Source organism: Bison bison, unplaced genomic scaffold (assembly GCF_000754665.1).
Source record: "Bison bison bison isolate TAMUID 2011002044 unplaced genomic scaffold, Bison_UMD1.0 scf7180017864109, whole genome shotgun sequence".
Taxonomy (NCBI): Eukaryota; Metazoa; Chordata; class Mammalia; order Artiodactyla; family Bovidae; genus Bison; species Bison bison.
Genome location: NW_011494681.1, coordinates 2,621,691 through 2,647,148, shown reverse-complemented (window position 1 = coordinate 2,647,148; position 25,458 = coordinate 2,621,691). Strand labels below are relative to the sequence as shown.

Here is a 25,458-nt window from a genome sequence, read left to right as displayed (position 1 = left end):
ATACGCTGTCTACAAGAAACCCACTTCAGACCTAAAGACACATATAGACTGAAAGTGAGAGGATGGAAAAATACATTCCATGCAAATGGGAAGCAAAAGAAAGTATTTTTTTACTTTCAAAAGAAAGTTTTTTTTTTTTTTTTTTAACAATCCTCATATCAAACAAAATAGAGCTTAAACTAAAGAACAATATAAGAGATAAGGAAGGACACTACATATTGACCAAGGGATCAATCCAAGAGGAAGACATAACAATTGTAAATATCTATGCACCCAACATAGGAGCATCTCAATACGTAAGACAAACACTAACAAACATAAAAGGAAAAATTGACAATAACACAATAATAGTAGACTTTGACACCCCACTCACACCAATGGACAGATCATCAAAACAAAATTAATAAGGAAACACAAGTCTTAAATGATACATTAGATGAAATGGATTTCATTGATATCTTCAGGACATTCGATCCAAATGCAAAAGAATACCCCTTCTTCTGATGTGCACATGGAACATTCTCCAGAATCAACCACATCTTGGGTCACAAATCAAACCTTAGTAAATTTAAGAAAATTAAAATCATATCAAGTATCTTCAACCACAGTGCTACGCTACTAGATATCAATTACAAGAAAAAAATCTAAAAAACACAAACACATGGAGATTAAACAACACGTTTCTAAATAACCAACAGGTTTCTGAAGAAATCAAAAGGGAAGTCAGAAAATTTCTAGAAACAAATGACAATGAAAACATGACAACTCAAAACCTATGGAATGCAGCAAAAGCAGTCCTAAGAGAAAAATGTATAGCAATGCAATCCTACCTCAAGAAACAAGGAAAACGTCAAATAGACAACCTAACTTTTCACCTAAAGCAACTGGAAAAAGGAGAACCAAAAACCCTCAAAATCGGTAGAAGGAAACATCAAGATCTGAGCAGAAATAAATGAAAAAGAAATGAAAGAAACAATAGTAAAGATTAATAAAACTAAAAGCTGGTTCTTTGAGAAGATAAACAAAATTGACAAACCTTGAGCCAGACTCATCAAGAAAAAGAGAAGAAGCAAATCAACAAAAATAGAAATGATAAAGGAGAGGTTACAATAGACAATGCAGAAATGCAAAGGATTATAAGAGACTATTATGAACAACCATATGGCAATAAAATGGATAACCTGGAAGAAAGGGACAGATTCTTAGAAAAGTTCAATCTTCCAAGACTGAACAGGAAGAAATAGAAATTATGAACAACCCAATTATAAGCACTGAAATTGAAACTGTGATCAAAAATCTCCCCCAAAACAAAAGCCCAGAATATAAAAGCAGCTCACAGAACTCAATACCAGAAAAACAAACAACCCAATCAAAAAGTGGGAAAAAGACCTAAACAGACATTTCTCCAAAGAAGATATACAAATGGTTAACAAACACATGAAAAGATGCTCAACATCGCTCATTATTAGAGAAATGCAAATCAAAACCACAATGAGATATCACCTCATGCTGCTCAGAATGGCCATCGTCAAAAAGTCTACAAACCGTAAATACTGGAGAGGGTGTGGAGAAAAGGGAATACTGTTGCGCTGTTGGTGGGAATGTAAATTGATACAGCCACTGTGAAAGATGGTATGGAGATTCCTTAAAAAACTAGGATTAAAACCACCATATGACCCAGCAATCCCACTCCTAGGCCTATACTCTGAGGAAACTAAAATTGAAAAAGACACATGTATCTCATTCATTGCAGCACTGATTACAATAGCTAGAACATGGAAGCCACCTAAATGTCCATCAACAGATGAATGGATACAGAAGTTGTGGTACATATTTACAATGTACATATGGCTGTACATATACAGCCATAAAAAGGAATGCATTTGAGTCAGTTCTGATGAGGTGGGTGAACCTAGAACCTATTATAGAGAGTGAAGTGAGTCAGAAAGAGATAAATATTGTATTCTAATGTGTATACATGGAATCTAGAAAAATGGTACTGAATTAATTTACAGGGCTACATGGAGAAACAGACATAGAGAATAGACTTATGGACATGGGGAGAGGGGAGGAGAGGGTGAGAGGTATGGAAAGAGTAACATGGAAACTTATATTACCATATGTAAAATAGATAGCCAAGGGGGAATTGCTGTATGGCTCAGGAAGCTCAAAAAGGGGCTCTTTATCAACCTAGAGGAGTGGGATGGAGAGGGAGCTTCTAAAGGGAAGGGTGTATGTATACCTATGGCTGATTCATGTTGAGGTTTGACAGAAAACAACAAAATTCTATAAAACAATTATCCTTCAATAACAGAATAAATTTTAAAAATGTTTAAAAAATTGTCTTGTCCTTTTGTTGAAAGATAGTGCTTCAGGTTATTTTTCATGTGCTGCAATCTGCTGTTGTCAGTCTGCTTATGTAGCAATACAAGATGTTAATATGATATCTCAGTCTTAGGTGTTCACAGTTCTGTTTTACAAGCAATTTTCATAGTACACATGGGGAAAATATTTTAAAATATACCTCTCTCTCTCTGTCTATCATTTTTTTACACTAAGCAAAATTTATAAAGAAAGAAAAAAGTGGTAAACTGTCAAAAGAGACTTTTGAGTTACAGGGTGATTATTCCAGAGAAGAGGGTTGGAACTTTTTTCTTCTGTGTTTCAGTAAAACTTTATAGAAACAGGCAACTGGTTGGTTTTTGCCTGTGGATGATAATCCGAGACTCCTGCTAAACGGGTATGTGGAAAGTTTTTTTCTACTTATAAAGGAGATTTAAATTTTAGGAAAGATGAAGGGGGAAAACGCATGACTGTTGGGAATTCTTAACTGTCATGAGACTTTAAAAGAAAATAAGGTGAATTGCTGATTCAAATAGATTTGGGAGGGGTTTCTGGTATAAAATAAAAGAAATAGGCTTTCCAATGAATAGATACCTGGATGCGGTGCTCATTATCATCCATAGTCACTATTTTACATTTGGGGTGGATTGTATCATGTCTCTTGGCAGCCATCTCCTTGTAGATTATTGATTATAGATACAGCAATGGCAGAGGATAGTTACCTCACCCCTTGGTAAAGGCTACTTGCAATAATAATATATTATAAGGAATCCTGTAAATTTGGTGTCGTAGTAGTGGAAAGAATTCTCTTACAATTCAGATACTTATGTGACTTTTTAAAATATCACTCATAAATGATTATAGCTATTCTGAACTCCTTTTGGTTTTGAAATGTAATGATTCTATATGCTTTAATGTACTTTGTTTATCTTCAGGTATAATTCCATATAAAGGAATATAAAAATATAGATAAGAAAATCTGATTTTGTGAAATTAATATTTTTCTGATGCATGTTTGACAAATAGTTAAGATTATGTAAGCTTGTTTTAAAGAGATGGAAATATATTTCTTTTCTACTTGATTCTTCTCTGTGTATGTGAATACGTCTTTGTATATTACTAATACAGGGCCTTTAAATATTAAAGATGAATTTCTACTTTTAATAGTTTCTTTTCTAATAAAGAGTGAGATATTTCATGAAGTCATTTTGGGGGGACCTGCAATGAGATTCTTTTTTTTTTTTTATTGAGTATAATTGATTTATAATATCTTGTTAAAGTATACAGCACAGTGATCCAGATATATGGATTAGATATTCCTTTTCAGATTCTTTTCCCTTATAGATTATTGCAAAATATTGAGTATAGTTCCCTGTGCTCTACAGTAGGTCCCTGTTGGTGATCTGTTTTATATATAGTAGTATGTATCCATTAATCCCAAACTCTTAATTTATCACTTCCCCATCTTTCCCCTTTAGTAACTTGTTTGTTTTCTATGTCTCTGAGTCTCTTTCTGTTTTGCAAATAAGTTCATTTGTATCATTCTTTTAAAAATTGCACATATCAATGGTATGATACTTGTCTTTCTGTCTGGCTTACTTCACTGAGTATGATAATCTCTAGATCCATCCATATTACTGCAGATAGCATTATTTCATTCTTTTCTATGGCTGAGTAATATTCCATTGTATATATGTACCACATTTTCTTTATCCATTCATCTGTTGAGGGACATTTACTTGCTTCCATATCTTGGCTATTGTAAATAGTGCTTCTATGGACATTAAGATGCATGTATCTTTTCAAATTATGTTTTCTGAGGATATATGCTCAGGAGTGGGATTGCTGGATCATATAGTAACTCTGTTTTTAGTTTTTTCTGGAAAAGCTGTTTTATTTTTGATTTTGTTGTCACATTTTTTTGCCTTTAATTATTTGTTGTTACTGTTATGTTAGAAACCTGTTTACTGTGGAAGGAATTAATTTAAATGGGTGTAGTGAAGATTTTTTTTAAAATGTAGTTTTGGTAAACATCTTTCTTGATATGTTTCCAAAGGGAAAAAGGTAGTTCCTGCTTTCTTAAATTTGATAGTTTTAGTCACACTCATTTTTAAAATTTCTGAACTAACAAAATTTTATTTGAACATTGAAGGTAGGAAAGAGAATCTTTTAAGACAGACATTTCAAAAAACAGGATTTAATTAAAAGACCCTTTTATGTAAATTTTTTTACTTTTTAATTCTTATGTGAAAGCTGTTACTTAGACTTGATTTGGTATTTTTAGACATTCATCAAATTGTCATTTCATTATTTTAAAATCAGTACTCTTTGGGAAATAGATGACTAATATTAATGTCATCATTATCAGGAAATAGCTCAGCATCTGTGTGATATTTTTTAGATGTACTGAAATTCTTTTTACAGGTTTGGTTTTTTATAACATGTCTTAGTTACTGGATTATGGAGGAAAAGATTCTCACTATTCTGGCATAATGGAGCTAGCTGCATAATTCTGGAGAAGTAAATGCTGAATGGGAAGACTTGGCTAGCTAGAAGTAAAAGCATGGACTCTAAAGAACTAATTTGCCTTCTGAAGTTTTGATTTGTGTTGACAGGAGGAGAGCAGGCTATAAATGATGAAGCAATGCTGGAAAACAGTAATTTCTTCATTTTAACCTTGTTATAATAGAAATTATTTGAAATGCTTTCTCAGCCTTAAAATATCTTCATGCTTGAAAATAACAGAAAATGTGTCTAATGATATGCTTTAGGATATTTACGCTTTGCTTTTGTTTTGGTTTTTAGTCACATGTTGACTTACAAGTAATCTGATGCTCCGAGGTTCACCATTTTAGATTTGTGTCATGCACATAATGTCTTCTGTAGGAGATAATCTACTAAAACAACATGATAGATTCATATTTTATTGACTATTGATTGATCTGTACAGGGCTCTTGATGCTACAAAAATATATATGTTACTCTCCATGACTTTTCCTTCCTATCACTTTTACAAAGAGCATTTGTTAGGTAGTTTTATGTTATTCCTGGAGGACAGTAGTGGCTGAAATCTTACAAGGCTGTTACAGGTGGAAATTGAGTTCTAGCTCTTTTTGGTGAAATAAGCACTCTGTTATCTTTAAATATCATTTTCAGTTCATTTTACCTGTGTGCTTACTATTTTAAATGCTATACTTTTTTGAAATTGAGGTAGGTTACTGCTACCTTGAATGTGATTACAGAGTTAGATATTCCATTCTGTTCTATTAAAGATTAGAGAGAAACATTCAGAAGTTTCCTTCTTTTCAGGTCAAAGATGGAGGTGGAGACTATATGGCTTTTGTTTATTCATTTTAGGAACACTTAGCATTTCTTTCTCTTACGAAATAAGAACATTAAACTTTTTGTTATTGTTAAAAGTTTGCTGAAGATTGACAGCACTTTTCTAGTGTATTGTCAATGAAAAGGGCAGAGGAAACAAAAGTGGCTTTCAAGTCCCTGCTTTAATTTGATTTTGGTTTACTTTGTTTTTATTTCTTTTGGTATTCATGCATTACACGTAGTATTTATCTAACTTGTCTATTAGATACAAGAGACAAACTTCCATTAATTACTTCATAGTTACTTTTTGTCTGTGCTTTTTACATAGTTGCTCCTCCATGGAGCTCCAGTTGCTGTAAATAGTACTATGCTGCTGCTACTGCTGCTAAGTCATTTCAGTCGTGTCCCACTCTGTGTGACCCCATAGACAGCAGCCCACCAGGCCCCGCCGTCCCTGGGCCTCCCGGAGTTTACCCAGACTCATGTCCATCGAGTCGGTGATGCCATCCAGCCATCTCATCCTCTGTTGTCCCCTTCTCCTCTTGCCCCCAATCCCTCCCAGCATCAGAGTCTTTTCCAATGAGTCAACTCTTTGCATGAGGTGGCCAAAGTATTGGAGTTTCAGCTTCAACATCAGTCCTTCCAATGAACACCCAGGACTGATCTCCTTTAGGACAGACTGGTTGGACCTCCTTGCAGTCCAAGGGACTCTCAAGAGTCTTCTCCAAAACCACAGTTCAAAAGCATCAATTCTTCGGCGCTCAACTTTCTTCATACTAATATTTTAAGTTATACGATGAGAAGAAAGTAAACACTTTTCAAACTGTTCTAGATATGTTTTTTTTTTTTAACAAAGAAGACCCCTTAATTCTCAATATTGCTCATGTTTTAAATTACAGTGTACTAAATAATATTTGACTGTTTCTTCCATTTCCCTGTGCATTATAGCCAGCAGAGAGTTTTTAATGTTTTGATAAAAATTTGTGAAGGGAAGAGAATAATTGTAATTCTTTCTATTGATTATTGTGATCACACTGCATGATTTCAGTTTGCACAGTCTATTTTCATATGCAAAGGGAGGACTGCCTTTATTTAACTCACATAAACAAATATCTTTATGTTTTCCTTTATACTTATGTGTTGTATTTTATATCCTGGTTGAATGAGCATTGCTAGTAAGCCTAAAAACTAAGGAACAGTTTGTACTCCTTTATCTCCCACGCGCACGCGTGTGTGGGTGAGTGTGTGTGCGCTCATGGCTACAGTCCATGGGGGCACAAAAAGTCGGACACAACTGAGTGATTCACTCACTTTCACTTTAAGATAGAGATATACAACACAAGTAATAGCAGTAAGACAAGTTGTAATCATCTCTTAAAGGAGATACAAACAAGATGCTACTTTGAGCTAGGAATATGTAGAGGATAATTCTTCATTGAGAAGATGGCGTTTAAGCTGAGTCTTGGGAAATGCATTGGTTTTGGCAGTCAGAAATAGAGACAAAGGGCATTCTGAAGAGAAGGAAAAATACAGTGTACTTTACAGAGTTATAAGTTTTCCTGTTGTAGTTCATAAAAACTTGGGATCTACACTTCATGAATACTCAAATCCTATCTTAATTGATTTTTTTCTCCAAAACTCTTAAAAACATTTTGGTTTGATGCTTAAACTCTTATAAGTTGTATTATGGCTCTGGACTTAATAATTTAGGTCATTTTGTTTATTCTGATTTTAATGACTCTGAGGACAGCGGACTATTTCTAAGTCTTAATGCAGTCACAGATAGTAAATATATAAGTCAAAAAGGCTGATATTTCTGTAAATTTTCTGTGTACAGAGTGAATTTGAGTAAATGGAGTTTTCAGAGCATATAATCTTTTAAAACATTTCTGTAATATTTCTCTAGATTGCTTTCCTCCCATTTTTCTTACTCAGTGAATGAATCATGTTTACTTAAAAGCAATAATAATTTTTTCCCCCCATAGGTTTTCTGTGAAGACCCTGATTGATCGGTCCTGCTTTGAGACAATTGATGATTCTTCTCCTGAATTTAACAACTTTGCAGCCATTTTGGAACAGATTCTAAGTCACCGACTGAAAGGTAATAGCGCTAATGTATTACTTATTCTTCCAACAGTTCTGTTATTAACAAGCTTGAGATTTTAGAAATTATACGGTTTAGTGTGATTTAGACTGCAGCATCTTGAGAAACAAAAAACTGATTTTAGAACACCTAATCTTTTGGCTATGTCCCTAGTAAAGAATCTATTCTTGAATTTATACCCATTTCCAGGATGCATTAAAAGTGTTGAATATTAATTGCCACATACAAGAAGCAGATTCACTTTCTATATGTAATTAAAATAAAAGCTTAAATTAAAAGGTAACTCATCTTCAAAGATTACTAGTTGGTATTTTAATCAGTTTACAGAGGAGCACCAGGCGTTGTTTGGTTTATCTTTTCTTTATTAAATTTCAAAATCTTTGGAAATTTTTTAGCAGTAAGTAGATTAAAAAAGAGCTATGTAAAAGAGATGCTGGACTTAAAAATCGGTAAATGTATTTATGTCAGAAACATAAATCTCTTAAAATTTAAAAGAAAAAATGAAAACTGTGTTCCTTCAGACATATACTTTTAAATTAAAAATATACATCTGTATAATATAGCTGATAACATCAAGAAATAGTATGTAGTATATAAATTTTAGTAGTAATAAATGATAACTCTATCACATTAATTCAGTTGCCTACTTTCCCTAAAGGAAATTTGATCATTAGATGTTTTCACTTAAGTTTTTATTATCTTTATGATCTTAATGGTATAGTAATTTCAAATAAGTAATGTTTTGGTGATATAATTTATGAGCATCTCAAATTTAATCTGAAAGTTAATTCTGTTTTTTGCTTTTTAGTGCTGAAAGCATCAATTTTTACTATAATTGTTTAAATCAGTTGAGCAGTGCTGTAGGCTTATGATAAATGGTTGAATTTAATTAAATGTTAAATGGGGTAACAAAATCTGAATTCATTCAGCCCTTTGCATCTTAAAATGGGATCCGTAAAAATCACTGGTGCTTTTCTGTTAAAGTTCATTGTTCTGTATATTTAAAGGTTTATTTATTTTTCTTAGTTTTGCTATTTGATATTTTCTAAATTTTCCATGTTACCCTTTATGAGAAAATAAGTTTTTATGAAAGCAAAGTGTCTGAAAATATTTTGAAATATTTTCATAGTTACTATATTGTGTTATCATTTTTAAAACTTTATATGTAAATTTACAAATAATATTTAAAACATGTGAAATGCAGTGATGTTTGAGGTATCTTAATGTTCCACAAAGGTTTTATCATAAGACCTCAATTCCCTTGATTTGGTATACCATTTAGCATTTAATTTGTTCACAAAATACATAAACTACAAAGAAAACAAACCATGTTGATCTAGCCATGCTGAGTGATGGGGTAGACTCACTACTATATAAGTGGCACATCTCTCTGCCATTTTATGAATCATTTCTCAGCAAAATACACCTTGTAGACCTTTAGACTGACTTCTTCACCATAAATGTTATTTCTATAGAAGCCAGTGGACTGCTGTGTTGAGAATACAATCTCTAGTTATTTTATGGATAAGAATTCCACTAGAATGACAGTAAGAATGATGATTCTGAAATCTGTGAATTTTTTAAGCTTGGTAAGATTAATAATTTAAAACATGCTTTTAAAAAAGTTCCTGTAGATCAACTATGGTGGTCACTGTTGTTAGTATGGATATGAATCATGAAATGATCTGTAACTTTCATGATGAGGTAGTTTATTAAAGATTCAGGTGTCTAGAAAGTTTCATATAGTATTGCCCATTTTTTGCTATTCTAATATGTAGCAAACTGCCTTTAGTTTTGCAAAAGTTATATAATTATTTTGATAATATAGTGTGTTCACTTATAATTTAGTTAATGTAACAACTAATTTTTTCTATTCTTTCCTTGATAGAAGAAGTTTAAAATGTATAATTTCCTGGGTTTACAAGGCTTACTTTTCTGTAGCTACTTTTAATTTTTTTAATAAAAAGGCATTTAGTTTATCAGTTTTTTTCAGAGGAAAAACAAAAACTCACCCCAGGCCCACTATAGGCTGTACTGACACAGGTAGCAAAGGGAGCATCATTCATTCTAACAGCCCATTATAAACAAAAGAACAAGACTTTTAAAATCACATATATTAATGTCGTCTGCAGTAATGCTGTAATGAGATGATGATCTTACTTTTCTGGAATATAGCTGTGAGCTAAGAATTGATCACAGAATGGAAAGTTCAAAGGAGCCTTAGTTCGTCTTCACTTCAGTCATTTTTTAACTTTTGCTCTAAAGCATAATCCTTTTCTCCAGCTCACTTCCACCTCCCTTAATAAAAGTCACTGCAGATGCTGGATATGTAAGTGGAAGGTCTTGTTGAAGCTGGGTGGGAATATCAGGCATTTTTCCAGCTCAGCAGCAATCACACCCCACCTCCACAGTACCACTTCAGGCAGCACCATTAATCATAGCTTAAAAATCACTAGTCTGTCTCCTACTGAAGCAATCCACCAAGCGATATTTCCAGCTGGTGGACATACGGTCTTCATTTGAATACTTCTGATATCAGGGAACAAAGGATAGTACAGCAGCCTTATTCATTATTTTTTGGGCAGTTCAGATTGTTAGAAAATTCTGATGTATAATATAAGAAGTCAGCTTAGGTGACCGTGCTCTGCTGCCTCTTTTTAAAATTGCGAGCCTAATACATATTAAAAGTAGCTATTACGTAATCCTTTTTCCTTAGTTCCCCTTTTCTTTCTTCAGGTGAAGTATCTCTAGTTCTTTCAGTCTTCTGGAACCACTATAGTCTCATTCTTCGGGTTTATCAGTGGTTTACTGGACCTTAAAATCTGGTACTCAGAGCTGAGTAAAGTGCTTCAGATAGGCTAACTTCTGTGTTGGCTGGAGTTTGAAATTACAGTGACTTTCTGATTCCCACATCACACTTTTGTTTGTGTTTAAGTAAAGGCCAAGTAAAATCCCAAAGCTTCTAAAAGCTAAACTGTTGCTTGTCTTACATTTTAGATTCTCTAAATCAGTTGCTAGAAATCAAGTTTGATAGGGACAAATGAAGTATTATTTTCCTAATCATTCTCATTTATTTTTAAAAAATATTTATTTATTTGGCTGTACCAGGTCTTAGCTGCCATATGAAAGTATGAAAGTGTTAGTTGCTTAGTCATGTCCGACTCTTTGTGACCCGCCAGGCTCCTCTGTCCACGGGATTCTCCAGGCAAGAATATTGGAGTGGGTTGCCATGCCGTCCTCTAGGGGATCTTCCCCACCCAGGGATCGAACCCAGGTCTCTGGCATTGTAGGCGGATTCTTTACTGTCTGAGCCATCAGGGGAGCCATTTGCCTTTTGCGAGATCTTTCAGTTGTGGCATGTGGGATTTTAGTTGTGGCATGCAAACTCTGAGTTGCAGCATGTGATATCTAGTTCCTTGACCAGGGGTGGACCCTGGCTTCCCTGCATTGGGAGTCTTAGCCCGTGGGCCCACCAGGAAAGTCCCCTTTATCATTCATTCTAGAGATAGATGAAGTGGCTAAAAAAATAAAAACCAGACCTTTATTATCCTTCCCTCCCATCCCCAATGTTGTAACTCTTAATCAATTTCAGGTCCTCCTGACCACCATAACCTGTCTCCTCTCCTCCCGCATATAGGGAGAAGGTATGTCTTTCTCTCCCGCCCTCCCTCCCATATAACTGCCTCATCCAAGACCCCTATCCCGCTCCTTACACCCTGGGTACAAAAATGAATCAAGGACCCCTAAAAAAAAAAAAAAAAAAAAAAACCAAGGAGGGTCTTGGAATACAGGAATGGAAAAACCAGACCTTTATTATCCTTCCCTCCCATCCCCAATGTTGTAACTCTTAATCAATTTCAGGTCCTCCTGACCACCATAACCTGTCTCCTCTCCTCCCGCATATAGGGAGAAGGTATGTCTTTCTCTCCCGCCCTCCCTCCCATATAACTGCCTCATCCAAGACCCCTATCCCGCTCCTTACACCCTGGGTACAAAAATGAATCAAGGACCCCTAAAAAAAAAAAAAAAAAAAAAAATAAAATTTTGGAGGATTTCTACTTTCAGGAAGATAAAGTGGACATACTTTCCCCTACTTCTCCCATTAAACTCTAGACCTATAAAACACAAGACTCAGAAAGGTAGGGAGAAGAAGGCTAAGGCCTTTGGTTCCTTAAGAATGGCATAGTGGCAGGTCTCTTGGATTCTCTGCTTGCTTTATATCCAACACTGAGTACTGGATAAGCCAGTAGCCTGCGGGCATCAACAGGAGGATGCCCATACACACACAGTCTGACAAAGATCTGCTGTCTCTAGCTAAAAGACCAGGAATAGAAGGAATAGAACACCCTGGCAAGATAGGAGACTTTTTAGACACAGTCTACTCCATTTTAGCCAAATACTACAGAAAAACTGGCATTACCACAACCCAGACCTGAAGAGGCTGAGTGGAGAACTTAGAATTCCATCCTCATGAGAACAGAGTATCTCAGCAGCACCACAGTGTGGTATCAGAGAAGACCAAGCAGAGAGCTGGCACTTCTTCCCTCCTCACTGGTTGTGAGCCTTGTCTTCTCACCTGTTCCCATACTGTGTTCATAGAGAGCCTGGATTTTGATCCCTTGTGTCGTGAAGTCACTTAGTCGTGTCCGACTCTTTGTGACCCCATGGACTGTAGCCCACCAGGCTCCTCCATCCATGGAATTTTCTAGGCAAGAGTGTTGGAGTGGGTTGCCATGGATTTTGATCCCTACCCAGCAGCAATGAGGTGTATTAGAGAGTTATGTCTTTGGACCATCACCCAGCAGTGATGAGGCTGCTCCCAGTGCATTGTCAGCCAGCCTATACTCCCACCTCCACCCCAGCGTAATGAGGACTCCTCCCTGAAATGTCAGTGAAGGCCCCCAGGAAGCTTGAACCTCTCCCTCTACATGTCAGTAATGAAGTGTGGTGCCTTCCACCCCGTGACCTTCCCCTGCTGGAGCAGTGTCACAGAAAGCTAATTAAAACAGAAGGTTTAAATAAGATCCATAGTCTCATAACACAGTATGAACATATCCAGGTTTCATTCAAAGATGGCTTTTCATACCAAGAACCAGGAAGATGTGTAACAAAAGGCAATAGATGTCAACACTGAGATGATAAAAGGTGTTAGAATTACTGATACAGATCACAAATCAGTCATGACAAAAATGCTTCACTGAGCAATTACAAACATTCTTGAAACAAGTGAAAAAATAGAAAAACACTGCAAAGAAATAGAAGATAAAAAGAAGAAACAAGTTGAAATTTTGATACAGAAAAGTACAAAACCAAAATGAAAAGTTCTATGGTTAGGCTCAGTAGGAAAGTGAAGGGGGAAGAGGAAAGACTCAGTGAACTGGAAGACAAAGCAATCGAAACTTCCTAATTAAATGACAGAGACTCAAAATAATCTAAAATTAGAAAGAAGATACTTAAACAAAAAGCCTCATGGATCTGTGGGATCATAACAAAAGGTCTAAAATTCTTGCCATCAGAGTCCTTGAAGGAGAGAAAGAGGACAAGACTGAAAATGTACTCAAAGAAATAATGACTGAAAATTTCTGAAATTTGGCAAAAGATGTAAACATAGACTCAAGAAAGTTTCCTTTTATTTTGTACTTTTCTGTTTGTTTCCTCTGCTTTTGATTTCTCTTTTTCCTATTTCCTGTGAATTGTTTCAAAACTTTTTAGAATTCCATCTTTATTAATCGATAGTGTTTTTGAGTGTATCTCTTTGTGTGTGTGTGTGTATATATAGTAGTGATTGCTCTAGGTATTAATATATACGTAACTTGTCACAGTCTGTTGGTATCATCATTTTCCAATCTGAAACTTAAAAACTTTACCTTTCTTCATGAGCATTACTCTCCTCTATTTATAAATTATTTTAGCTGTTTCTTGTACATACATTTAGAACCACATTAGACAGTGTTACAATGTTTCTTTCCACCATCAAATTTAATTGAGAAAATTTGAGAGGAGAAAGCAAGTCTGTTTTTCAGGTTACAGAGGGACTTAACTGCTGTGTCATTTCTTGAGTTCCAAGGTCCCTAGTCGGTCCTTTTTAAAAATTCTCCACCTTCAGAATCTTCTTTGCTTTGTTTTATACATAATGTCAGGGTTTAGGGTTGTATTTAGCAGGGGAGAGCATCTACTTTATGTTTCTGGAAACAGTAGTCTTTATTTTTTTAATGTGAATAATTGCATCAGTAGTTTTTCTAATGTTTATTCATCCATATATCCTTGGGAACAATCTAATTTGGACCTCATGTATTATTTTAATATACTTTGTAAGATTTAGGATTTTTCTTTTTTTCCTTTTTGGCTCTGCTGATTCTCAGTTGCTGTGCGGGCTTTTCTCTAGTTGTGGCAAGCAGGGGCTATTGTTTAGTTGCGGTGCGTGGGCTTCTCATTGCAGTGGCTTCTCGTGGGCTCCAGGGTGCAGGCTTCAGTAGCTGTGGCACGTGGGCTCAGTACTCGTGGCTCCTGGCCTCGGGAGCACACGCTCAGTAGTTGTGGTACACAGGCTTAGTTGCTCTGCGGCATGTGGAGTCTTCGCAGACCAGGGATCGAACCTGTGTCTCCTGCACTGGCAGGCAGATTCTTTACCACTGAGCCACCAGGGCAGCCCTAGTGGTAAGCTTTGATTCTGAGTTTATGAGCAAAATTTATCATTTTTCTGTTTGATACTTGGTACTTTTTTTGTTATCAAGATTATATATACCTCATTAAATAAATGAAGGTGTTTTATCTTTTATTATCCTTGTAAGAATTTTGCATAATCTTGAAATAAACTATTAGGGAGAATTTGCCAGTAGAAACTCTGGGTCGAGTGGGGCAGGGACAAGACAGTGTGCATACACAAATGCAGTTTAATGGCTAATTTACTTGCTTAATGCTTATCAGTCTAGTTAGGTTGTTGATTTCTATATTCTTTTCTACAGTTGTCAGTTTCCTCTATATCCTCTTAAGTATTTAACCTCAAGTTAGTTGCCATTTTTCCTTTCATTGTGACGCACTTAAAATAGATGAATTCAACTGAATGGTTTAAAAAAAGTCAAAGCTCACAGAAGAGATCTAAAGGTAAGTCACATGTTCATCCTTATGGCATTGTTAAAAGCTAAGATTCTTTTTTTCAAAAAAACCTTCTCCCTGTCTTCATCATTTACCAGCCATCTACCTCCTCTGCAGGGTATCGTATACAGTTGTTCCTAGATATCCTTGGAGGATTGGTTCTGAGGACCTCCTGGATACCAAAATCAGCAGATGCCCAAGTCCCTCATATAAAATGGCATAGTATTTACATATAACCTACACACACCCTCCCGTGTAGTTTGAATCTTCTGTAGATTACTTATGATGCCTAATACAGTGTAAATGCTATGCAGATAGTTGTCAGTTCTGTTCAATCGCTCAGTCGTGTCCGACTCTGCGACCCCATGAATCTCAGCACGCCAGGCCTCCCTGTCCAATTCCCAGAGTTCACTCAAACTCATGTCCATCGAGTCTGTGATGCCATCTTGCCATCTCATCCTCTGTCGTCCCCTTCTCCTCCTGCCCCCAATCACTCCCAGCATCAGTCTTTTCCAATGAGTCAACTCTTCACATGAGGTGGCCAAAGTATTGGAGTTTCAGCTTTAGCATCATTCCTTCCAAAGAAATCCCAGGGCTGATCTCCTTCAGAATGGACTGGTTGGATCTCCTTGCAGTCCCTTGGACTCTCAAGAGTCTTCTCCAACACCACAGCTCAAAGCATAAATCCTTCGGCGCTCAGCCTTCTTCACAGTCCAACTCTCACATCCATACATGACCACAGGAAAATCCATAGCCTTGACTAGACGGACCTTTGTCGGCAAAGCAATGTCTCTGCTTTTGAATATGCTATCTAGGTTGGTCATAACTTCCCTTCCAAGGAGTAAGCGTCTTTTCATTTCATGGCTGCAGTCACCATCTGCAGTGATTTTGGAGCCCAGAAAAATAAAGTCTGACACTGTTTCCACTGTTTCCCCATCTATTTCCCATGAAGTGAAGGGACCAGATGCCATGATCTTCGTTTTCTGAATGTTGAGCTTTAAGCCAACTTTTTCACTCTCCACTTTCACTTTCATCAAGATAGTTGTCAGCACCTGGTAAATTCAAATTTTGCTTTTTGGAAATTTCTGGAATTAAATTTTTTTTTTTCCCATCCACGGTTTGTTGAATCCATGGATACAGAGCGCCACCTGCATTTAATTCAGATTGCTTTTAAAGAATAAACAAAAGCTCTGTTAGTGACTACCTGGTATTATTTCTACACAGATGTCCCCTTTTATACCACTAATATTGATTATTAGTTTTTTTCTCTTTTTTTTCATGAGCACTATTGACAGAGATTTGTTAATTTTATGTCTTTCAAATAGACTAATAAAACAAATAACTTTGTTTTTGCCTATGTTGATTTTTAACCTTCTCTCCAAATGCTGCTTTGGCTACATTTAGAAGTTTGGATATGTTTTCTTTTCACTAATATTCATTTTCAGGTAATTTTTACTTTTTATTATTTCTTCTTTAGCATCTGTGTTATTTGGAAGTTTATTTTTAATGTTTCTGAAAATAGCTTTTACATTTTCACTTTTATTTCTATGTTAATTGACTTCTGATTAGAGAATTTGGTCTGTATGGCAGATATTTTTGAAATTTATAAGATTTGCTTAATGGCTTAGTGTATGATTAGTTTCCATAAATGTTCTATTATTAGATTCAATAAATGTTCTGTATTGAGAAGAATTTGTATTTTCCAGTTCTTGATTATGTTTTTCAAATACTAGTCACATTTTTGTCAGTTTGATCTATTAATAACAAGTTTTAAAGTATTATCCTGATGAATTTATTAAGTTATTCTTATAGATATGTCTATTTTTGCTTTCTGTATTTTGACTCTATGTTGATGCATTCAGTTTTAGGGTTTTTCTAGAGTCTCTTATTTTCTGTGTTTGCCATGTTTAAAAGTGTATTTATTATATTTTATCTAGTATTTCTACTTTTGTGTTCGGAGGAGAGAAGATTTTCCTTAATTCCTGCTTTCCATTCCAAGGACAAAGTTTTGCTGTCTCTAGAGAGAGTTCCAAACTTTTCTCTTCTCTTCTTCTTTGAAAGTTATCGTTACCCTTTGTTGTTGATTTGAGTGAGCAGTTAAACTTAATGGTCAAAGTGTGTGATGTGATGTAAACAAGTCTGGCACCAGTAGGAAGTATTCATTAGTTCCTCTTAGATAGTTTCTATTGTCATGTAATTAAAAAATACTCAGATCTCTAGAAGAGTCAAAAATGGCAAGACTTCCTCTGTTGGCAGGGATCAAGAAAAAACTTCTGAAAGAGATTTCATTTGAGACGTCTAGGTCAAGATGCAGGTATTGAATATAAGGAATAAATCATAGGTAGCATGGAGAGAGGAAATGAGTTATGTCCAGGAAATACTGAGGAGTTTCTTTGGCTTTGCCCAGATAAATTCTGTATGTAGAAGGGCAAAATAAGGGTAGAAAGATAAGTTGGGATTACTTTTTGAACCACTTTGAATTACCTGAAGTTTACAAAGTTGGACAAAATAGTGTAAGAAGTTATTCAAAGTGTTTCAGAAGAATATATCAGAATCAAAACATTAATCTGGAAACAATATCTAGACACTTTGAGAGTTAGGAGAGCTTAGCGGTAGGGAGTCAGAAATGTTTGTTAAGATAAGTCTGGTTGAAAGGTAATGAGAGTCTGAACTGGATGGCAAAGGGAATTGAAATGAAAACACAGAGGTACTGTGCAAGCAGAATCTATAGGACTGGAGAATTCACTGGTGGTCCAGGGCTTAGGACATCGTGCTTTCACTGCCACTGTCCTGGGTTTGATCTGTGGTTGGGGAACTAAGATCCCACAAGCCGTGTGTCATGGTAGGGGAAAAAGGGATATATATATAGAGAGAGAGAGAGAGAGAGAACTTGAGCGTTGCTTATGTGTAGTAATGAGACTGGAGAGTTGAAAAGATGGTTTTCAATTAAAGATGAATAAGAAACAGTGGTGCCAGTACTCTGTAATGACCTATATGGGAAAAGAATCTAAAAGAGTGTGGCTCTGTGTATAACTGATTAACTTTGCTGGACAAACAGAAACTAACACAACATTGTAAATCAACTATATGCCAATAAAACTTCTTAAAAATGAAAAATACTCAGGGGTGTGTGTGTGTATATATATATATATGGATATTATATCACACATAATAATATATAATCACTGTTATTTAATAAATTCATATTTAGGTAATACAGTATATCATATATTATGTATATATTTTTAAGTTTAGATCTCCCTTTTTCCAAGTTTCCCCTTTTTTTACACATAAATTCACCCATTTGCATCCTGTAGCCCTGGTTTTTAAATACATTTTTGGTCCTGTAGATACAAAGTTTATTTTCTCCTTGGCAGTGAAGTCTGTTCTTGGTTATTACTCATTGAAACTATTAACAGCATTATTTCATTCTTTGACCGAGTAATATTTCATTGTATATGTACCACATCTGCTTTATCCATTCGTCTGTCAGTGGATATTAGGTTGCTTCCATGTCTTGTCCATTGTAAATAGTGCTGCAGTGAACATTGGGGTGCATATATCTTTTGGAAGTATGGTTTTCTTCAGATTTGTGGGAAAAAGTGCAATTGCTGGATCATATGGTAGTTCTATAGTTCATTCTTTTAAGGAACCTCCATAGTGTTCTCCAGTTGACCAGTTGTACCAGTTTATGTTCCTGCCAACAGTGCAGGAGGGTTCCTTTTTCTCCACACCCTCTCCAGCATTATTATTTGTATACTTTTTGTTGTTGGCCATTCTGACTGGTATGAGGTTATCATTGTAGTTTTGATTTGCATTTCTCTAATAATTAGTGATGTTGAGGATCTTTTCCTGTGCTTTTGGCCATCTATATGTCCTCTTTGGAGAAATGTCTGTTTAGATCTTCCTCCTATTTTTTGGTTGAGTTGTTTATTTTTTTGTATTGAGCTGCATGAGCTGTTTGTGTATTTTGGAGATTAATCCATTGTTGGTCTCTTTGTTTGCAAATATTTTCTCCCATTTTGTGAAAATGGTTTCATTTTGTTTACACTTTCTTTTTTGTGCAAAAACTTTTAAGTTTAAATGGGTCCCATTTGTTAATTTTTGTTTTTATTACTTTAGGAGGTGGATCCAAAAAGATATTGTTCCAGTTTATGTTATAGTGTGTTCTGCCTGTTTTCCTCTAAGAGATTTATAGTGTCTGGATCTTATATTTAGGTATTTGACCCATTTTGAGTTTATTTTTATGTATGATGTTAAAGAATGTTCTAGTTTTATTCTTTTACATGCTGTCCAGTTTTCCCAGCACCACTTATTATAGACTGTCTTTTCTCCATGATTTTATTCTTGACTTGTTTGTCTTATTAGCTGGCCATGGTGCATAGGTTTATCTCTCCACTTTCTGTTGTGTTCCATTAATCTATCTATCTGCTTTTGTGCCAGTCCCATACTGTTTTGATGACCAAATACTTTGTAGTATACTTTGTAGTATAGTCTGAAGTCAGAGAGCCTGATTCCTCCAGCTCTGTTTTTCTTTCTCAAGATTGTTTTGGCTATTGAGGGTCTTTTGTATTTCCATACAAATTGAAAACTTTTTTTTGTTCTAGTTCTATGAAAAAATACCACTGGTAATTTGATATGAATTGCATTGAATGTCTAGATTGCTTTGGGTAGCATAATTATTTTGACAGTATTTTCATTCTTCCAATCCAAGGACATGGTATATCTTCTGTCTGCTTGTCATCTTTGATTTCTTTCATTAGTGTTTCATAGTTTTATGACTACAGGTCTTTTGCCTCCTTACATAGGTTTATTCCTAGGTATTTTATTCTTTCAGATGGGACAGTAAATGGGATTGTTTCCTTATTTTTCTTTCTGCTGTTTCATTGTTAGTATATAGGAATGCAAGAGATTTCTTTACTAATTTTGTGCCCTGTGACTTTACCAAATTCATTGATGAGCTCTAGTAGTTTGGTGGTGTCTTTAGGGTTTTCTGTGTATATACTATCATATCATCTACAGACAGTGACAGTTTTACTTCTTCTTTCCCAATTTTGATTCCTTTTATTTCATTTTCTTCCTTGATTGCCATGGCTAGGATTTCCAAAACTATGTTGAATAAATGTGGTGAGAGTAAACATCCCTTGTCTTGTTCCTGATCTTTGAGGAAATGCTTTTATTTTTTCACCATTGAGAATGTTGTTAGCTGTGGGTTTGTTGTATATGACCTTTGTTTGTTGAGGTAGATTCCCTCTGTACTCACTCTCTAGAGAGTTTTTTGTGTTGTTTTTTTTTTTAACATAAATGGGTGTTGAATTTTGCTAAAAGTTTTTTCTGCATCTATTGAGATGATCATATGGTTTTTATTCTTCAGTTTGCTAATGGGGTGTATCACCTTGATTGATTTTCATATACTGAAGAATCCTTATTTCCCTAGGATAAATCCCACTTGACCATGGTGTGTGATCCTTTTAATGTATTGTTGGATTTGGTTTGCTAGTACTTCGTTGAGGGTTTTTGCATCTATGTTCATTAGTGATAATTGGCCTATAATTTTCTTTTTTTGTGGTATCTTTGTCTGGTTTTGATATCAGGGTGATGATGACCTCTTAAAATGAGCTTAAGAATGTTCTTTCCTCAGCAGTTTTTGGGAGGAGTTTCAGAAGGATATTGCTATTGTTGCTTTCTTTTGATTTCCATTTGTATGGAATACCTTTTTCTGTCCCCTCACTTTCAGTCTGGATGTGTTCCTAGATCTCTAGTGGGTCTCTTGTAGATAGCATAATATGGATCTGTTTTTGTATCCATTCAGGCAGTCTGTATCTTTTGGTTGGAGCATTTAATCCATTTACATTTAAAGTAATGTTCCTATTGCCATTTTCTTAATTATTTTGGATTTGATTTTGGAGATCTTTTTTCTCTTCCTCTTTTTCTTGGCTTCTCTTCTGATTAAATCCCATGGACAGAGGATCCTGGTGGGCTACAGTCCACAGGGTCACAAGAGTTGAACATGACTTAGCAAGTAAACCACCACCACTTGTAAATTATGTATTGCTTTTCCCTTGTTCCCTGTATTTAATTTTTTCAGTTTGATTAATATGTGTCTTGGCATGTTCCTCCTTGCCTTTATCCTGTATGGGACTCTCTGTACTTTCCCAAATTTGAGGCAGTGTTTCCTTTCTCATGTTAGGCAATTTTTCAGCTATAATCTCTAAAAATATTTTTCTCGGGCCCTCTCTCTCTCTTCTCTTTCAGGGACCCCTATAATGTAAATGTTGGTGTGTTTAATGTCCCAGATATCTCAAAGGTTAGGTTTTACATTGTAATCCTTAATCAGTGACTATAAAAATAGTAAGAGATCTAGAAAAAAACCTAATAGCTAAATTAAAATGGAATACTGAAAATATTCAAATTACCCAAAAGAAGGCAGGGGGGGAAAAAAGGCTAAGAGAAATACAGTCAACTGGTAGAACTAACTCCAATTGTATTATTAATTGCATTAAATGTAAATGACCTAGACATACCAATTAAAAGAGATCCTTTGGGGAAAAAACTCAACATATAAAATTTTAAAAAACTTTACTATAGTAATACAGATAGTTTAAAAGTAAAAGATATAATAAGATATTCCATGCAGAAACTAATTGAAGGAGAGTTGGAGTGACTGTATTAATATCAGATAATGTGAATTCCAGAACAATGAAAATTGATGTGATTGAATGTGGACATTTACATAATAAAAAAAGAGTCTATTTGTTCAGAAGACATAAAAAATCCTAAGATACGTACAGTTAACATAGCTTCAAAAAGCAAAAGCTGATGGACTGACCAGAGAATTAAAGATAGAAAAATCTACAAGTAGGGACTTCCCTGCTTGTACAGTGGTTAAGACTCCATACTCCCATTGCAGGGGGCATGGGTTTGATCCCTAGTCAGGAAAGTAAGGTCTCACATGCCTCACAATGTGGCCAAAAAAAAAAAAAAGAGAGAGAAATCTACAGTTGTACTTATCAACTACAGTGTGCCTGTGTGGATGCTCAATTGTTCATTTGTGTTTGACTCTTTGCGACCCCATGGACTGTCGCCCACCAGGCTCCTCTGTCCGTGGAATTCTCCAGGCAAGAATACTGGGTTGGGTTGCATTTCCTACTCCAGTGGATCTTCCTGGCCCAGGGACTGAAACTTCATCTCTTGAGTCTCCTGCTTTGGCAGGTGGATTCTTTACCAACTGTACCATCTGGAAGCCCCATTAACTACAGCACTCTTATAATAACCAGTAGGTCAGCTAGACAGAATATTAGTAATATAGAAGATCTGAACAGCATAACATAACAGCAATAATATAAAACAGCATAAAATATTACAGCATATAAAGAATAAAAAATAAAATAGCATATAAAAATATTATAACAGCAATAATATAGAAGATCTGAACCAACTGACTTAATTGGCATTTATAAAACACTCCACCCAACAGCAGTAGGTTGTATGTTATTTTCAAGGACAAATGGAACATTCGAAAAGATCTTATTCTGAGCCATAACACAGACCTTAACAAATTTAAAAGAATTAAAATCATACAAACTATGTTCTCTGACTCTAACAAAATTAAACCAGAAATTAAGAACAGAAGGATCTGAAAAATCACCAACTGTTTTGGAATTCTAAAAAAATCATAAGTAATTCGTATTTCGAAGAGGAAGTCTTAGGGAAAATTAGACAGTATTTTGAACTGAATGAAAAATTAAATGCATCATACCATTTATGGAATGAAGTTAAAGCAGTGTTAGAGGGATATTTAAGGCATTAAATAAGGAAGCTTGTATTAGAAAAGAAGAAAGGTTTAAAGCCAATAATTCAAGAGTCCACCTGAAGAAACTAAAAAAACAAGAGAAAATTAAACCCAAAGCAGGTAGAAAGATCAAAATAATAAAGATAAAGGCAGAAATTGATGAAATTAAAAACCTAAAAATAATAAATAAAACCAATCACATGAAAGGCTAGTTGTTTTAAAACATTAATACAAATAGTGAGAGTTTTACTTCTTCTTTTCCAATTTGGATTCCTTTTATTTCTTTTTCTGCTCTGATTGCTGTAGCCAAAACTTCCAAAACTATGTTGAATAGTAATGGTGAAAGTGGGCACGCTTGTCTTGTTCCTGACTTTAGAGGAAATGCTTTCAATTTTTCACCATTGAGGATAATGTTTGCTGTGGGTTTGTCATATATAGCTTTTATTATGTTGAGGTATGTTCCTTCTATTCCTGCTTTCTGGAGAGTTTTTATCATAAATGGGTGTTGAATTTTGTCAAAGGCTTTCTCTGCATCTATTGAGATAATCATATGGTTTTTGTTTTTCAATTTGTTAATGTGGTGTATTACATTGATTGATTTGCGGATATTGAAGAATCCTTGCATCCCTGGGATAAAGCCCACTTGGTCATGGTGTATGATCTTTTTAATGTGTTGTTGGATTCTGATTGCTAGAATTTTGTTTAGGATTTTTGCATCTATGTTCATCAGTGATATTGGCCTGTAGTTTTCTTTTTTTGTGGTATCTTTGTCAGGTTTTGGTATTAACTCTCACTATTTGCAGATGACATGATCCTCTACCTAGAAAACCCTAAAGACTCCACCAGAAAATTACTAGAACTAATCAATGATTATAGTAAAGTTGCAGGATATAAAATCAACACACAGAAATCCCTTGCATTCCTATACACTAATAATGAGAAAACAGAAAGAGAAATTAAGGAAACAATTCCATTCACCATTGCAATGAAAAGAATAAAATACTTAGGAATATATCTACCTAAAGAAACTAAAGACCTATATATAGAAAACTATAAAACACTGGTGAAAGAAATCAAAGAGGACACTAATAGATGGAGAAATATACCATGTTCATGGATTGGAAGAATCAATATAGTGAAAATGAATATACTACCCAAAGCAATTTATAGATTCAATGCAATCCCTATCAAGCTACCAACAGTATTCTTCACAGAGCTAGAACAAATAATTTCACAATTTGTATGGAAATACAAAAAACCTCGAATAACCAAAGCGATCTTGAGAAAGAAAAATGGAACTGGAGGAATCAACCTACCTGACTTCAGGCTCTACTACAAAGCCACAGTTATCAAGACAGTATGGTACTGGCACAAAGACAGAAATATAGATCAATGGAACAAAATAGAAAGCCCAGAGATAAATCCACGCACATATGGACAGCTTATCTTTGACAAAGGAGGCAAGAATATACAGTGGATTAAAGACAATCTCTTTAACAAGTGGTGCTGGGAAATCTGGTCAACCACTTGTAAAAGAATGAAACTAGAACACTTTCTAACACCATATACAAAAATAAACTCAAAGTGGATTAAAGATCTCAACGTAAGACCAGAAACTATAAAACTCCTAGAGGAGAACATAGGCAAAACACTCTCTGACATACATCACAGCAGGATCCTCTATGACCCACCTCCCAGAATATTGGAAATAAAAGCAAAAATAAACAAATGGGACCTAATTAAACTTAAAAGCTTCTGCACATCAAAGGAAACTATTAGCAAGGTGAAAAGACAGCCTTCAGAATGGGAGAAAATAATAGCAAATGAAGCAACTGACAAACAACTAATCTCAAAAATATACAAGCAACTCCTACAGCTCAACTCCAGAAAAATAAATGACCCAATCAAAAAATGGGCCAAAGATCTAAATAGACATTTCTCCAAAGAAGACATACAGATGGCTAACAAACACATGAAAAGATGCTCAACATCACTCCTTATCAGAGAAATGCAAATCAAAACCACTATGAGGTACCATTTCACGCCAGTCAGAATGGCTGCTATCCAAAAGTCTACAAATAATAAATGCTGGAGAGGGTGTGGAGAAAAGGGAACCCTCTTACACTGTTGGTGGGAATGCAAACTAGTACAGCCACTATGGAGAACAGTGTGGAGATTCCTTAAAAAACTGGAAATAGAACTGCCTTATGATCCAGCAATCCCACTGCTTGGCATACACACTGAGGAAACCAGAAGGGAAAGAGACACATGTACCCCAATGTTCATCGCAGCACTGTTTATAATAGCCAGGACATGGAAGCAACCTAGATGTCCATCAGCAGATGAATGGATAAGAAAGCTGTGGTACATATACACAATGGAGTATTACTCAGCCATTAAAAAGAATACATTTGAATCAGTTCTAATGAGGTGGATGAAACTGGAGCCTATTATACAGAGTGAAGTAAGCCAGAAGGAAAAACATAAATACAGTATACTAACGCATATATATGGAATTTAGAAAGATGGTAACGATAACCCTGTATACGAGACAGCAAAAGAGACAATGATGTATAGAACAGTCTTATGGACTCTGTGGGAGAGGGAGAGGGTGGGAAGATTTGGGAGAATGGCATTGAAACACGTGAAATGTCATGTATGAAACGAGATGCCAGTCCAGGTTCAGTGCACGATGCTGGATGCTTGGGGCTGGTGCGCTGGGACGGCCCAGGGGGATGGTATGGGGAGGGGGGAGGGAGGAGGGTTCAGGATGGGGAGCACGTGTATACCTGAAATTTTTTTA

General features: G+C 35.4%; 1 protein-coding gene across 1 annotated transcript in view; it reads left to right on the top strand.

Annotated features, from left to right (window-relative positions):
- Positions 1 to 3,047: 3,047 nt before the first annotated feature.
- Positions 3,048 to 25,458, top strand: part of RUNDC3B (RUN domain containing 3B) — a 154,908-nt gene continuing 132,497 nt past the window's right edge. The window contains exons 1-2 of the mRNA XM_010839074.1: positions 3,048 to 3,076; positions 7,650 to 7,765. Coding sequence (XP_010837376.1) covers positions 3,048 to 3,076; positions 7,650 to 7,765 — 145 coding nt within the window. The remainder of the gene's footprint in view (positions 3,077 to 7,649; positions 7,766 to 25,458) is intronic.